The sequence below is a fragment of the Platalea leucorodia genome (genome assembly GCF_965183815.1).
Source record: "Platalea leucorodia genome assembly, chromosome: 9".
Lineage (NCBI taxonomy): Eukaryota > Metazoa > Chordata > Aves > Pelecaniformes > Threskiornithidae > Platalea > Platalea leucorodia.
Window position 1 is genome coordinate 1,544,237 of NC_138831.1, and position 17,049 is coordinate 1,561,285.

At 42.5% G+C, this 17,049-nt stretch overlaps 1 protein-coding gene across 3 annotated transcripts in view; it reads right to left on the minus strand.

Annotated features, from left to right (window-relative positions):
• The window catches only part of ARHGEF3 (Rho guanine nucleotide exchange factor 3), a 74,938-nt gene that overhangs the window by 23,225 nt on the left and 34,664 nt on the right, over positions 1–17,049 (minus strand). Inside the window, exon 1 of one of the 3 annotated variants that reach the window (XM_082321653.1) lies at positions 6,937–7,119. The exons of 1 other annotated variant lie outside the window; for it this stretch is intronic. In XM_082321653.1, the coding sequence (XP_082177779.1) occupies positions 6,937–7,032 (96 nt within the window). In that variant the 5' untranslated portion in view covers positions 7,033–7,119. Of the gene's footprint in view, positions 1–6,936; positions 7,120–17,049 lie in introns of those variants that run through there. One more of the 3 variants, XM_082321654.1, reaches the window with a different exon arrangement.

A 17,049-nucleotide genomic window follows, 5' to 3' on the forward strand; every position in this document is an offset into this window, starting at 1 on the left:
GAATTCATAGGAAGAAAAATTAGAGTAATCACAATGGCATAATCACTGATTATCACTGATTGAAGACAGGAAACTATCAGATAAGTTTCCAAGATGGCACGCCTCACCGTTCTGTTAATGGCCGCCCAGGTGTGAAGGCTGCAGTTCTCTAGATTGCTTCTTCGTTGTAATTTATTCTGTAGCTCCAATATATATGTGCAATTGTAATTCCAGTATCTTCTACATATTAAACTCTAACCTAATGATTGAGACTGCTGAGTAAGAAAGGAAAGCTCTAGCTTTTAATGGATAATTTTCAAAAAATGAGTCTTCTGCTGTTGGACAGCTGGGCAATGCGGACAGCAAGCAGCTTCAGCTGTAGTGCTACCGGGAAGCCACGCTCTTCTGAGCAACTTCTGCCAGCTCCCTCTTGAGTAAAATTTAAGTCTTTCTGCCTTGCATAACTGAATGAGGTGTTGCTTTTAAAAACTGTGATATGGTCATTTCAAAACGACAACACCTTGGCAAAAATCTAGCTTTTGTATCATTATTTTTGGCTCTAATACGCATGGATTACCATTTAAAAGGCTGCATTGTAGCATACAGCACCCACTCCTGGGGCAAGCTTCGCTCAACAGCCACAGAAGCGTGTTAAAGCAGAAGATCCTTTGAAGAATTAGGCACTTACATTAATTGCAATGTACTAACAGCTAAGTTGATGTTATTTTTATTTCTTCATTAGTGAAACTGGCACCTAATAATTGGATATATGATATCCAACAACACATTACACAGATACGAAAAAGCTCCTAGGAGGAGGCTATTTAGGGGAAGAAGCTAACACTTCTCATGCTCTTCAGCCACAAAACAACTCTTCTACTAGTATATGTAAAGAATGGAACTTTCCCAAAGTTTAAAGCAGAGTGTCAGAGTGAGTTAAATCCATTTAATAATATCAATTAGTTTTCTATACATTGTCATTCAACAAGGCCACCCACAGCTTAATTACCACACTTCGATGGATAAATTACTCCAGCAGAAGATTGGTTTTGATTTTGTAACCAACAGAAGGATAGGAAACAAAAAGAACTAGGCCAGGGTCCCTTTAGATTGCCTGCAGAACAGCAGAACCAACGACCTGGACAACGCACGCTGCAGAGCACAGAGCAGCAGTCAAGGCGCCCTGTAAGAGGCCTTCGTTTGCTTCACTACCTCACGTCCAAATTCTTTCACTCTGTGCTCCTGACCGGCTTAGCCACTGATTTCCTCCCCGCGAACAGTAAAAAGCAAACGTGTGTTCACTGCCGGTATGACTGTTTTTCCACCTGACTCTCCCATCTCTTATCAGCAACTTCAACAACAGTCTCCATGTCGGAGAACTGGGGCTGAATTGGACAAACAAGGGAAAATATTTCCCCGAGGGGCCGTTACACGCGGGTCTTCAGCCCACGTGCAGCACTGCTGTGACCACATTGTGTTGATTTTTCTGATTGTATTTAAAAACAAACTCGACAAAAGGAACATAGAGATTTTTAAGGCAACCCAGAAAATAAGTGCTACGTGAAAACTGGTACAGGCAATTAGCATTTTAGAACATTAGAATTTACCCTGTTTACCTTCAAAGGCAAACTAACCCTCTCTCAATCCACATACAAACCCACTGAAACTGGCAATGCTTGTTAAAAACATCCTAACTTACTGGAGTTCAACAAGTTCTGAAATAATTTATTTGCTGCAGTAATTCTGGATTTGGGGTTGCTAACTTTCTTGACATTTTATAAAAAAATTGCTGGTTATTTTTTTTCCCCTTTCGATATACTTTCTCTTTGTGAACCCAGACAAACAGATACCCAAAGCATTCATTCTGTGCTGTGGCAGCATTCATTAGTGCAAAATGGTTTAACTTAAATTAGTCTCAAAAGAGTTAACAGTGTAATAAATGGAAGACACTATAAATTGAAGTAGTACAGTAACCTTTGTTTCAAACATAATTCACAAGCAGTGCCAGCAAACTAAAACAGAACCACTCTGTTTCAGACTCCATGTAACTGGCTAAATTTCCATACTCCTATACTTTAAAAGTTATTAGTTCTTAGTCAACTTTATAAGGGTAAGTCAACATTTGTCATGGCAGGAAGCCCAACATTATTATTTTTATTAGTCTGCTACTAGTTAAATTGGCCTAAGATTAAACAGTTCTAATAAATGCCCCCAAAACTTGGAGTTTAATAAAGAAAAAAACACATTCAAGCTCTGTTCCACAGGATGTTATCAGTATTTAACCTTCAGCAGGATAAAAAAACCAAAACAAACAAAAAAGGTTAAAATAGAAAAAACAACCTGTGTTACAACACAGTCTGTTAATACAGCGAACACTTAACCCAAAAATAAATTCAGCCAGGCATCTCAGGCTTTTTGCACCTTCAGAGAGAAGCAAATCGAAACCTAGAACAACATTCTCAATTGTAAGCGGCGCTAATAAAGACTCTATTTTTTAATACTTGAAACAGCAGAGAATTTGCCTTTGCTTCACAGTATCTTAGAAATATTCCAATTGGGAAATTCTAGAACATTCACTCTTCTAGAGCTGAGGTTGATGGTCAAGAAAAACGAAGTAGGTGACTCTAAAGCAGCTCTAAGTATAGTTCAGTGTTGCACAAAGGTAACGGTAATCATCCACACAAATCCATCCTAAAACCTGGGAGAGGCATCCCGTTAGTAAAACAGCTAGCATCGCAAGACGCCTTTATTAAGCCATTTAAGTAAAGTGATACGCAAAGGCAACCTGATCAGCCAATAAATTGTATCAATGATACAACTTTCCTTCAAATCCACAAGGCCCCATCCACCGCCTGTGCTCCCTGACGGGAGCGGGAGGAGGTTTGTTACTCCTCCTCTGCCAGTCTCTGCAAAACCAGCGAGCAAATAAAGCCAAATCCAGAGACATTTTGTTTTAATCACAGCATTATAAAGAGGACCTGAAACGATAGTCGGGGTACAACGAAAAGCTATATAGAGAAGTGGTGAAGTATTCTCAGTCGAAGAAAGTTTGCAACACGCTACCGCAGCATGTGTTCGTCAAAGACCAGCTCCTTGCCGCAAGCAGGCTGCCCTCCTTAGTCACCACTCTTAGGGCCTCGATTTCATTTGCTGTACGCAAGACAGAACCACTGAGGCGTCGGCAGCACGAGGACAAGTTGCATCCAGCTATCTTGACTGATCATTCATCTGCAATATCCAGAAATCAATATGTCTGCCAGCAGTTAGGAAATGAAGGCCAATTAACAGAAAAACCTCACACTGAGGTGAATTAACACAAGTAACAGAAACCCTGAAAAACCCAGATAACTAATGTAGAGCTGATTAAATTCTGCATTTCCTCTCATTAGAAGCTGCTTGTACAGACTACCTAAGAAAGACCTTTTCCATTCTGGAACAAACTGGATATGAAGCTGGACCGCCAATTAACAAGCAGACATCATACGGCGAGTTACTGAATGGAAAAATAAAGGCAAGCTGTTTTGTTTCCAATTGCCGTTAAGCAGAACAGATCAGCAATTCCAAGCGTGGGGTTTTCACATGTTTCCACGTTTAGCTCACTGCAGTTACACTGCACATGAACTTACCTGAAACATATCAAAACTGCAGCTTGCTTATATTTCATTAAAAAAGAAATACATACGTTTATGAAGATCAAAGAAAATTCATGACTTGCTGTTTATCTCAATCTTTTGGCCCCTCTCCCTCTGGCTCCATGCCTGGTTCTCATGTTCATGAGGTGCCATGGCCCGGAGGCCTGTGGGTTACCCTTCGGGTTAGCTTTCCTGCACTCCCCACGCCGAATTAAACACAATCCTGAGCACGAGGCAGCCTAGACCTCCTGCACATCAAAATAGTGAGGCTATCGGGAGACAACAAGAGACAGATTGCAAACAGCCCTGATGCCTAGGTCTAAGACTTCTGCAGCGCAAGAGATGTAGGCAGACAGACAACATACTGGAGACAGAACGGAATTTATGCCACTGTTGTAGTTTTTAGAGCCTAAACCCAGGCACCGTATGACCTCCTGTACAGCAGAACCGAACATCCTTACTCTGAGGAATTCACGTCTTCCCATGACTTCAGACCTTTAAACTTCATTCTGCAATTGTGTGAGCCCTTTCTTGTCTGCTGCCCATCCACTGGCTCTGCTTCACTGTGTTTCCTTTAGAGGGGGTGGTAAGGGTGCTTTCACCAGTGAAACACCCTAAATAGTGTGTGTGTCTGTGTGTGTATATATATATCATTGGGAAAGATGGGGGTTTTTTTATACCTTAAAGCAAGGAAATTTCAAGTTTTACTGTCTCTATTTTTGTATTATGAAAAAGCTGGAAAGAGCCCAACACCTCTGTACTGTTTACTCCTAGAACTGTACTACGTTATTTTATGTGGGGTATGCAATGGTGTACGTAAAGGTCTTATAGTATTTCCTGTATTAATTAATTCCTCAGACATTGAAATGTTGTGCTGCCCTTAAACTGCATTAGAAAGAATTATAATTGGACTTTCACTAGAGGTACACTAGACTTTTCTCAGAATCCAGATTTTTACTGTTCACGTACGTTTCAGACATTTTATTTGTCACAGCTTTGTGGCCACGCTACATCTATGGAGTTTATGCCAAGGAAGCCAGTGTGGCTTAAAGAACGAACTCGAAGGAGAAAACCTCCGTCCTCTTTTGTGCCACTGACTTGTTCATCAAAAACATTCCTCGTTTTCCATTGCTGCTCTGCAGGCTCCAAGTGAAGCCCAACAATAAGGAAGAACTAATAATCTGTTGCCCTTAAGCTTCAGCTTGTTACCCAGAGATCCTGCTGGAAATTCGGGAAAATTTTACCAGTTCAGTATACGCTCAAGTTTTTAGCTGAATTTCATCCCATGTAAGTACGAATGTACTTGATCTTCCAGACTATATTCTGTATTTGTTCAAAACAAACACTAAAAGATTATTGCTTAATAAGGTCAAGGAAAATATTTTATAATCATGAGTTCTGATTTAAAACCAAAACCCAACATCTATATAGCAGAAAATCAGTTCTGTTCCACACATATCACCATTTATGCACAAGTTAGGTTGTTAAATAAATCAACCAACTTCACATGATAATAATTTAAATGAAACTCAGATTTTCAAAGCCACAAATTCATAACCCCCACACAACAAGCTAGCTTTCTGGTGCAGTAACACAAAATTGTGGTAGAAGGCGCCCAATAGCTTTATTTAGACTTGTATATACCAAAGGGTGGAAAACCAGCTTAATATTAGAGCTTGAGAAGAAACGCGGATTTGCCCCCCCCCCCCCCCCCCAACAGACTTCAAAGAACCAGGCTGCACACATCTGTCCTTGCAGTGCCCTTCCCAAAGAGCAGGTTTTATTTCTGCTTCCTTAACCAAATTTCTGGAGCGGCAGGTGGTCTTTTCATACCCTCCTAAGACGAACAGGAGAATGTTTAAAAGTTTATTTTTCAGAATGCTGGAAGTCCATCATACTCTCAGAAACCAGCCTGAAAACAGAGGGTACATTTTCTTATCCGTATAAAACGGAAACTGAAAGATTATAAATCCAAACCAACTGTTCGCACATTGTAATTTTGATTTATCACATCTGTTATTAGATATCTCCTCATGCTCTAAGCATTCACTGAGACTTTTTCTTTGAAATTTGACTATAATTAAGCTGCCCTTCCTAACTGTATGAGAGCAACACTCCGACTCTTCAGATTTGACAATTCATTCATAAAAAATGCTTCATGCAGTAAAGGCTAAAACCACATTTCTTTAATATTATAGTTAGTAAAATAAGTATCCTTAAGAGAACCATTTGGTACTTAACAACTCGTGTTTTACATAGGGGCATACGTACACGCACACACTCAGGGTGTTTGTTTTCAAAAATACACAGCTGAAAAAATTCCACTTTTGTTAACTGCAATAATTAAATTCCTTTATGTAAAAGTACACTGAAAAGCAAGACCACAGCATCTTCTTATTAGTTCCTAGCTTAAGCATCACGATTAAATAGTGACTTGGCTTGTGTTACTTTTACTTTAGATATATTCAACTGCTGAAGGTAATTAATCTTTGATGTAGTTGTATTAAATGCACCCAACCAAGTAAGTTGTCTTTAAGTTACTCAGCAAACAAGACTAGTGAAGAAGCTATATATTTAAGTGATAAAAACTTCCAGAGAGAAATTTTATCCCTCCCGCAGCGCAGCTAGACAGAGTCCTTAAGGTCACTGTTTTCTTTCCAAACAAGCACACAAAGCGACTTGACATAAAGTATCAAATATTTAAGTCTTTCATGAACATTGTTGCTGAAAAGTTTTACCATTTGTGAGAATTCTGCAAGTGAGTATGTTGAATTTGGGTGAATAAGTTAAGATTTTTCATGTCACTTGAAAGGATTTCACGCTTTTTAAGAAACAGAGTAGTCAACCCGCTGGCAGGGCAGCGTTTTCAGTTAACTGTTATCATATTAATTTCTTGGTTTATTACCGATAAGGAAAAGACAGATAATGCTTTAAGACACCGTTTTCCAGATTCCCTCCACTCAACAAAGCATTTAACCAGTTCCTCCGTAAGCTGAACAATTTGTAAGTAACGGTTAGCACTGGAATAAAATACAGATAAATGACTTTGAACTACATATCTAAACCAGGTATTTCTCAATTAGCTGCTTAGAAGATTAATTTTAATTCCTTAAAATGACAGCTGATGCAAATCTAGAGTCTTTGTTCCTTGCCTTATTCCAAAGGCAAGTTCAACATCTAGAGATGGCAGTAAAGGATGCCCAAACAAACCAGGCATTCATACATAGACGCTTATTTTCAAAGCGCGTTCCTTTTCCCCAAGGCAATGCAGGCCACGCTATAGAGAAAAAAGGAGTTGCAACCGTATCACCGGCAGATTAAGTACCTCCGTCTCTGTAGCCGGGCTGGTCACTGTCTGCGCGTCCAAGGCACAATTTGCCCTCTTGACGGAGAGGTAAAAAGGATAATCCTTGGCCACCATGGCGGCGGCAGGAGGAGCGGTTTCGGGGGTCACAGCTGATTCCGTCCGAGGACAAAGCGTGAGGACGAAGCCGAGCCTCCCCTCCCGGCACCCGGCAGCTCCGCCACCGAGACGCCCCGCAGCAGCTCCGGCGCTCGACTGCGGCACCAGCGGCCCCGAGCGCCCGCAGCGGAGCGCGGCCCCGGCCGGGCCCGGACCCGCCCCGGGGCGGGGAAGCGGCGGCGCGGGGGGGGGGGGGGGGGGCGAGCGGCCGCGGGGCGCCCCAGGAGGCGGCCGCCCTGCCCTGCCCTGCCCCGGGCCGGGCCGCCCCCCTGCCCCGCCCCGGCAGCCCCCCTGCCCCGCACCGGGCCGGGCCGCCCCGCCCCGCCCTCAGCGCCCAGCCGGCGCTGGCGGCACCTGCTAGACGGGGAAGCCGTCACCCAGCGCCCCTGCGCGCCCCCCCCGGGCCGCCGCGGTTCGGCCCCGCTGGGCCCCGGCCGGCGGCCCCCAACACGGGCTGCGGTCCCAGGACGGCAGCGGCATCTGATCTGATCGGAGAAGGAATGCTGCATCACGTTATGCTGCCACAGCCTACAGCACTGCTTTTATTTTTTCCTTTTCTTTCCTTTTCTTTTTTTTTTTTTCTGTTCACCCAGATTGTTGCTTTTTCCTGTCTGGAAAGCAGGAGTTTGTTTCTTGTGTTTTTAAAGTTCCACTTTTGTTGCTATTGTTTAGTCAAAGAGCTCCCCTGCCCGCACCCCTCATTGTAAGAAGCTGAGAAAGTGGAAAAATACCTTTGCCTAACATATCTCACAGGGCATTTCAGTGTCTGTGCGGCCAGGCAAATTCTGTTTGATGTCCACCTTAGGACAAAAGTAGTGAAAATTTCCTGAAAAGAAAGAGGAAGCGTTAGGGGCCCCGTCTGCATCACAGGGTGGGTGCGACAGAAAGAGCCGATGGGAGGCAAGGAAAAGGAAACCCAGGAGGAAGGGGGGCAGGGGAGGAGGGAAGGGTATTTTCAGCCAAAGGGAAGCAGCACAACCAAGAATAACTTCACAGGGTTTGAAAGAATTAACTGGTTTTAAAGGCAGACTGTATGATGGATGCTGCTTTACAAGCATTTGTTTTCCTAAAGGTTGTTAATCAGATAGCGATGTCTTTAGAATAAGCATAGTCAAACGGCAGGCATAGGCCTCATTTGGACACGACACTTGGACTTCAGCAATATCCCGAACATATAAAGTTCGCTGAAAGCATGAACATTGAACAGCTTCCATGTAGAGAACAGTTAAGCAGACAGGACATTTCAGAGAAGAAAAAGAAAATCAGAGCCGGTGTGATAAAGATGTACAAACCATGAGTGACAGAGAAAGCAAATAGGGAATGATTTTTCACTGCATTCAACTAGAGGGAAAAAAACGGTGCATCAGATTAAAGCGGATGGTGTCAGATTCAGAGCAAAGAAGCTAATTCTTCACATTATGTACAATTTCTGTGCTACATACAGCGGAAGTATTTGTCACAAGATGCTGCTGCTAAGAAAGCTTCTCAGACACAAGTTCTCGGCTACTGGGATAGTACTTTGGGGAAACATCGCGACAGGCTCTTTCTGTTCTGTACTCTTCCCTAAGCATCTACTGCTGACCACCACTGGAGGTTCGGCATTAGCTTACATCAGTCTTTGCTGCAGCCCCCGTTCCTTTCCATATTGCAAAAAAAAAAAAAGAATGAAAAGAACATAGCGTCTTATTTGAAGACTACCTGTCTTACCTGAGGATTTCTGAAGCTACCCGCAAGTTTTTCATTCGCATGAACGTGCATTCGTTTTTGCAAGTCTTCTTCAGCGCGACGTTGAGAGGACACGCCTCTGAGCACAACCTGGTAACGCGGGGCGGTTTCTCCTCGCGTTTCGAGCACAGCAGAACACCAATACGCACAGGTTGTATAAAATGGCCAAGAACCTCCCGAGAACGCTGCAGCTGCTGTGTAGCCATTTAAGCTCAAGAAGCCTTGATTTCAAATACCATCTGTGTATGTTTGTTTATGGATGTGTACGCTATCACCATTTTAGAAATCAGCTTCACTCAAATCGGTTAGATAAAATGCCTTCAGGGCTTGGCCTCAGAGCATTCCAATCCCGTAACATGCTTCACAGCATAAAGAGCGCTTCACACCGGACAAGAGTGTACCGGTTTGGAGATTGAAATAATGAACTTTGGTTTATACATGTAAAAAAACATAGGCCAAGAGAGGGACTCTGTCATTTTTCCATTCATCAGGCCACTGCACTTCAGCTTGACTAAGCATTCCTGAGAAACAAGAGAAGAATCTGTCTTAAGAGGAATACAATTCTTAAAAACAGGCAGGACCTCCATACCAGTAAGTTTCAGAGCATCTCGCGCCTACAAGGTAGACTTCAATGAACATCTAAAACAGGATTCATCAGACTCTCTGGATGTTTGTTTACTTCACCAGAAGAGTGTAAATACAGTTTCAGAACTGAAATTTGGACCCGAAGTTCACTGATGAATAGCACCTACTTTATAAGTATCATATTATCTGATGGAATAACACAATGGTACAGTTTCAGACAATTCTTTCTTCCAGAGAACTGAATTTGTCTGTAGAACACTACGTGCATTCATAATCAAAAATATGTCACTTTATTCATAGCATTGGGTCCCATCCGTATTGCGTATCAAATGCAACACTTGGAGCCCACTCTGAAAGATCTTGCAAACTTAGTCAGTGCTGATTTACATTTCGTTTGTACGTTAATTTAGACGGCAAAGTGACTGCCGTCAATAGTCACCGTGCTGTGTTGTCTTGTGCGCGCAGGCCTGAGCAGAGCCAAGCGCCAGTTCGTAAGCTGGTGGCTGAAAGACTCCGCAGTGCGCTCCAGTGAGAGACCCGGAGAAATAACGGGTTCAGTGACACCACTAAGGAATCCCGTAAGACTGGAGCCAGGGAGCTCACTCATTCCAAAAATTATACTGAAACTACAAATCTACAGTAACACTATAAAAATTAGACACAAATTGTAAGCTACTTTCAAACAAGAAACTAATACTTAAGAAAACACGATGACAGTGCATCCAATTTTGCCATTTCTGAAACAGATTTTTTGTGGGTTTGGGGGTTTTTTTTGTTTTGTTGTTGTTGTTTGTTTGCTTTTTAATTTACTTAGGCCAAAGGCACAGTTTATTCTGAGAGATACTTCTCTGTCAGGAAGAAGTAAGTAAACTATTTGGTAACTCGGGAAAGCCCTGCTCAAGAAAGGCGCGTACCGCCGTTGACCTGGTTCAGGACTGGAGTTCACTGACAAGGTGGTTCTGTGATTGAGGGTGTTGGTTGATGAGAAGCTCAACGTGAGCCGGCAATGTGCGCTTGCAGCCTAGAGAGCCACCCGTCTCCTGGGCGGCATCACAAGAAGCGTGAGCAGCAGGTCGAGGGAGGGGATTCTCCCCCTCTACTCCGCTCTGGGGAGACCCCACCTGGAGCCCTGCGTCCAGCTCTGCGGCCCCCAACATAAGATGGACATGGACCCGTTGGAGTGAGTCCAGAGGAGGCCACGAAGATCATCAGAGGGCTGGAGCACCTCTGCTACGAGGACAGGCTGAGAGAGTTGGGGTGGTCCATCCTGGAGAAGAGAAGGTTCTGGGGAGACCTTATAGCAGCCCTCCAGTCCCTAAAGGGAGCCTACAATCAAGCTGGAGAGGGACTTTTTACAAGGGAGCATAGGGATAGGACAAGGGGTAATGGCTTTAAACCGGAAGAGGGTAGATTTCGATTAGATATAAGGAAGAATATCTTTACTATGAGGGCGGTGAGGCACTGGCACAGGCTGTCCAGAGAAGTTGTGGGTGCCCCCTCCCTGGAAGTGCTCAAGGCCAGGCTGGATGGGGCCCTGAGCAACCTGGTCTGGTGGAGGGTGTCCCTGCCCAGGGCAGGGGGGTCGGAACAAGGTGATCCTTAAGGTCCCTTCCAACCCAAACCTTTCTATGATTTTGTGATTGTCTTGTTCACACCAATGCCTTTAGCTAGTTTCCTCACACATTCAAAACCTAATACTGAAGTGATTATTGCAAAAGCATCTGTCTGCATGGCAAAGTCCTTTGAAATATTTAGGTTTTGAACCTTAAAAATATCTTCATATGTGGCCGGAACTCCTTTTCACCTTATGCTAATCTTTGAGATTCATATAGCTTTGATCAGAGTAATTTTAAAATTAAAAAGCAGTTGATTAAAGATTTCTCAAAGGATACAATGTCAAAAGAATAAAAAACAAAAAAACCTGTTGCCTTTTAAAGAACAGTTAAGAAACCATTATTCTAAGCAGTAGCAAAGGGAACTGAGACATTTAATCTAAACGTTTAAATAAGGAAAAGCCCAGAGGGAAGAATCTTCAACCACCAAAGCCATGGGCTTTAAGGAGTTCAGTGGAACTGAAAATCATCAATTAAAGCTGAACTCTGCCTAAGGAAGAAAACCCACAACTAGATTGTTTCAAGATTTGAGTTGGTGTTTTTGTTGTTTTGTTTAAGTTTTGTTTTAACATGATCTTTGCCAACACATTTTAACTGCCTTTGGGCAGAAATGCAGAATCTGTGATTAAACAGAAATATTTTGAGATGTCTACACCCAGATCTCGATTACCTTCTGCCTCCTGATATGCTAATGTGACTGCTTTCCCTATTAAAAGTCAAAATCTGTTTTGCCAAGCTGTTAAAAAAATAAACACAGATAAATACAATTAATTTTTGTTAAAATACTGGTATGCCAAGAAGTAAAAGACACTGAGTATCTCTCTGCCTGCTTCTGCTTTTCTTCCCTCACCCCACGGGAAACAGCCCTTGGCCTGGTTTTGGTCTGCGTTTGACTGGGATGCCCAAGCAGCAGCCTAGCCTTAGCTGCAACAATTCAGTCTAATTATTTATTTTCTTAATTACAACTAGCAAAGCTAGAAGAAAAACACTAACTGTATTTCTCCTGTGATTCATATTAATCAGAGCTTTTCCTTTTGATCTGTCCATTCTGATGACTTAGAGACATACACTTATGCAGTTAGATACTTTCTTGGTAAAATATATGCCTATGTGACAAGTTTCCAGTAACAAGACAAGAGTTTAACAACAGGTGTAATGCTTAAAAAACCCCGAACAAACCAACAAAACCAACTATGCTACCACTATCATTTTCAGATATGCTATATTCCCAGCTGATTTTAAGAAAATTACATTAAGAACAATAAACAGTCCATTGCTTTGTTTTCAAAACAGATGAATTGCTGTAAGAACATCGAGTTACCCAGTAGTCTCTGAGTCATCCTGGGTACGGCAGCTCTGCTGCCTAGCTAAGTTAATCCCGGTTTATGGAGGGAGTAAAAGATTTAACGTAAAGTGTGTTGCAGAGGACCAGAATCTCCTATACAATTTTGGCCAAGTGTGCAAAGAATACTTGGCATATGATGTTTCTGGAAATTTTACGCACCATAAAACCATGAAATTAAGTAGAAACATTGCATACAAGTTTCAATGAAAAAAAACAGTCAGTGCTTTACATTTCATGGTGTATTCTCTCATATATGCACCCATCCTACGTATGTGGTTTCACAAAAGAAACAACCCAGAAGCCGCTGCCTAGGAAAGGCACAATTTCGCTAAGACTATTCAAAGAAAAGCTACTATTCCTACTGTTCTGAAACGAGCAGCGGAAGTTCGCCAAGCTAATGCTGCACATACACACACACTTCTGCACTTACTGAGTATCTCTGAAGCCGCTCTTCAACGTACCCCAAGCTCTCTTCAGGGTAATCATTAGGAAGCTTTCCTTTCAACAAAAACCAACCACCAAAACCAGAAACACACACCAACAACCAAAGCAGTCATTTCAACCAAACATTATAAATGTGAATCTGCTCAGGAGCTGGAATGCAGAAACACTGACAGAGGCGAGGGAGTAGCTAGGGCGCGTATAAACCGCGAGGTAAAGGGTATTTATCAGGCAGTTGCACAGCTCTTCATGAAACCAAAATTTCCTCATTGCAAATATGGATTGTACACATGGTAATGAGAGTTACAATTTACTAGGTAATAAATATTAGAAAAATATCACTTGATTAAATACTTTGGTGCTGAGAAATTCCCATAAAAATATGATTACTGGATAAACGATTACCATGAAAAACGTTCTCTCAAAAGACATAGCTATAGCTTTTCCAGGTAGAGTCCTAATCCTGGAAAGACCAGTGCAGAACAAAGAAACACATCTCTGGAGAACATCTGACATTACAAAACTGAACCCCAAATTTCTAGCCTGCCTAGATTCTCCACTGGAAGATTACCTCGCTCATGGCGTAACAGGAGGAGGAGGAGGAGGAAGGTGTGTTTCCCCACTGTTACCACGGGCCGTGCTTCGGGATTTGCAGCCAAGATGCCCTGAACTATTCCCCTAAGTTTTTTTCAAATACAATTAATAAATAGCAGGAGTCTCCGCTGTCTTCCACTGTGAGCGATGGCTATTTCAAAATACCCCCTTTATACCGAAGTCCGTTCATGTTCAACTGATGGAGAGACATGATTCTCATACAAATCATCATGGAAGTTTTATTGTACAGACTCGCATACTGCTTGTAAAGCAGTCCGCAGGCTTTCAAAGTAAGACATGCATACAGTGTTTCTTCATATAAATGCAGCATGTGGAACAATCCTGCACTGGGGGACAGACAGAGGAAAGAACCTGCCAAGTTGTTTTGTTTGCTTTCCTTTTGCTAAATTCACGTGACTTTTGATTACTACAGCAAGTCCTGCGCAGTTAAAGGATGCCCTCTAACAGCTGCATTTGCACTGAGACAGAAGCGCTCCCTTCACGAGCTTCCCTCAGGAAGCCAATAACAACTCATTTTTAAAGCCGCCTCACATTCATATCTAAAGGCTGTTATGGGGACTGGTCTGCAGCCCAAGACCAACGATGGCTCGCCTAGAAAAATCAGGAAGGATTCATGCTTCTCCCCCCGTTCCCACACCCAGCAGCGCAAACTGATGGGCGGTCCCCGGCGAGGGCAGGCAGCGGTGCGGTCAGGCTGGACAGAGCGACCCTTCAGGCGTTACGGAGTCGGCTGAGCGCGTCTGCCTGCCTCCCTGGGGCGAGCAGAGAGGAGGTGGGAAGGACTGCACTGACCGATCGACCCGGACTTTCAACCGCCAGTCAAGTTCTGCAGAGGGTGGAATGATGGGCCAAAGTGTAGCGTCCTTTCCTGAAATTTTATGTCGAAAGAGGCATTCTAGGGAGAGGAAATCACTTGTATGATGTTTAAATGAGATTACATGTAATTAAAATACTTTTCTTTAAGTTACAGGCAGTGTGGGAGCAGGAATTTCTCTTCAGAGCACTTCTGCCGACTGGAGAATTAAATAACAAATTGCTTTGTAAGAAATCATTGCCTCTAATGCACAGCGTTTACCGGGACATCACAGTAGTGGTCTATTTTTTGTTTTGGTCAAATTTTATTATAACAACATTTATATTACATGAGTAACTCTATAATATTTATCCTTAGAGAGGACAGTATTTTGTAATCTTTTGCTATATGCAAAACGAGGTATGAGCGAGCAGCACATTCTATTCTATTAAGAAGTAACAGGAATTTTCCCTGCTCTGTAACCGATCTCACATGTAATACTGGCCAAATGCCACTCGGCTTGTTCTTGCGACCACCCCCTCCCACTGCAGCGTGTAAAGCAAAGTTTGGGGGTAATATGGCTTGTTAGGCCAAATTATATAACCAGGGGGAAAACCAACCAACCAAAAAAAAAAAAAAAAACCAACCCAAAACCAAACCAACCAAAACCAACCAACCAACAACAGAAGAGCTTTCAGGTACATAGGTCCTTCTTCAGGTCAGAAATAAAAGCAGGGGAGAAAACAAAACAAAACAAAAAAACAAAAGAAAAAAAAAAAAAGACTTGGGCCTTTTGAGTTTTCTTTTTCTATCCATTTATTTACCTAGTTGTACAAATTTCAAGCCTTGTTAGACATTTCACGTTGTTCAGTTTGATACGTTTTACTGCATTTACCTGTCAGTATGATTCTCCCCAGTCCTGAGAAGTTATCTCAGTTAGTCACATTCTACCCTTCATTAATATTCTATTATTTTTATTAATTCCAGAATGAGTTTTTACTTTGGGAAGTGCTGTACTCAAGATGCAAATAAAGTCTCAAAGTGCTGGCAAAGAATAGGATTTTACGGTATCGCTGAGGTGAATTAACAGTTTGCCACTTGCAGAGGCATAAACCCGATTTCCCGCTCCTCTGTCCAGACTCCTCCTCCTCCTCCCTCCCTGCACGCTCTGCCACTGGCGCTGTGCCCGCTCTCTGCGTAGGCCTCCCCTGCCACCTGAGCCCAGCGCTGGCACCCATCACACACTGAATAGGTTATTGTGCCATGAGAGAGGCACCAGAACTGACTGAAGGTGAATGGTGGAAAAGTGCACAGGTACGAATAAGGACAGGGCAGGGAAAAGGCTAATTTTTCTCCTCCTAATAACTATAAACTGTTAGCTCAGCTGAAGTTGTTTCATGAAGTCATACCCAAAGAATACTGTCAGGATTTCAGTTTTTTGGACGAAAGTTTTGGATCAGAAGCTTTATTTATTTTAAAAAATCAGACCCGCCTATTAATTTCCATAACAACTGTCCACTGTTACTCATCTTCTAGTCAGTTATTTTTGCCAATGTGACTATCTTGAAAGTATGAGAACATCTGTGCTTCTTGAATAAATATTTAGAACACAAACCTTGAGACTGACTTCATGTTCTCCTGAGCACAATATACCCTTTTCTAGACCATAGCCAAGGAGATGCCAGCAGCGTTTCTAGACCCGAAGTTAAGCAACTTACAATTCTTCGGTACAGACTGCAAGACGTCCATGGGAAAGAGTGATGGTACTCAAGCAAATAGCGAGACTATTAAGTGCTATGCAAACAGTAAGAACAGTCTAATATCTCAACCCCAGCAGAGCAATCTTGAACCTTAGATGCCTCCTTTCACACTGCAATACTCACTGACAGCCCAGTGCAGAAAACCTCCACATTTGGCCCTGAATAGACTTTTGCAGATCACAGAATGCCTTACAATCCAGATTATCGCAGTGGTTATCCGAATTGCAATATTCCACTACTGCAGAATTAATCTTTTTAGAAATGCTGTTCAATTCCCATGTGCTATGACATACCATACAAAAAAATCAAAGATGAACACAACAAAATTAAATCATCCTTCTCTTACACCCACATCCTCTCCCTGTGCGGCGGGGAGGGAAATCGTGGTACAACTTCAAAAAGAAGTGTCCTTGCAAATACTGATAACGCATCAAACAACGACAGAACTAACCTGCTCCCAGTACCAACTGCGTTGTAGATGTATGACCTTAAAGATGATGTGGCATTAGCAACAGTGTGACTACACTTAAAGAGACGGTTGAAATGGGACATAACATCTTCAAAACCAGACACCGACAACTCGCCCTAGGACAGAACTTCTTTGTTCATACCCCTCGATCAAGAATCAGGGAAGGGAGAAGCCATTCCCAGGAATGTTTCACTTTGGGTTACAAAAAGGTTTTATTTAAAGTTACAAAATAACTGTCTTCCCAAGTGTAAATATAATGAGGTAATCCCATATGGTACAGAGGTTACTGTAACAAGTTAGTATAACTGAAACATAAAAATATAAATAAGAAAGTTTTCCTGAATACTTCTTTCTTGGTTCAAGAATGCTAACTATAATTTCCGAAGGTTCTCTCCTCTCTGGTCAAGTTGTTAACCACAAACTGCTATCTGGCAAAAAGATCAAGTACATCCTACTTTTACATGATCTCCATTACAAAATCTGCAACCACGATCCCAACAGCTACGAATTTTGGAGAGGTCCCTAACAACCACAGTTAACTTTGTGCCCAAAATAGCAGAGAGAGTCAATAATTGAGAACAGAAAAGAAAGTCTTAGAAAGTGATTCCAACCACCACAGATAAAATATT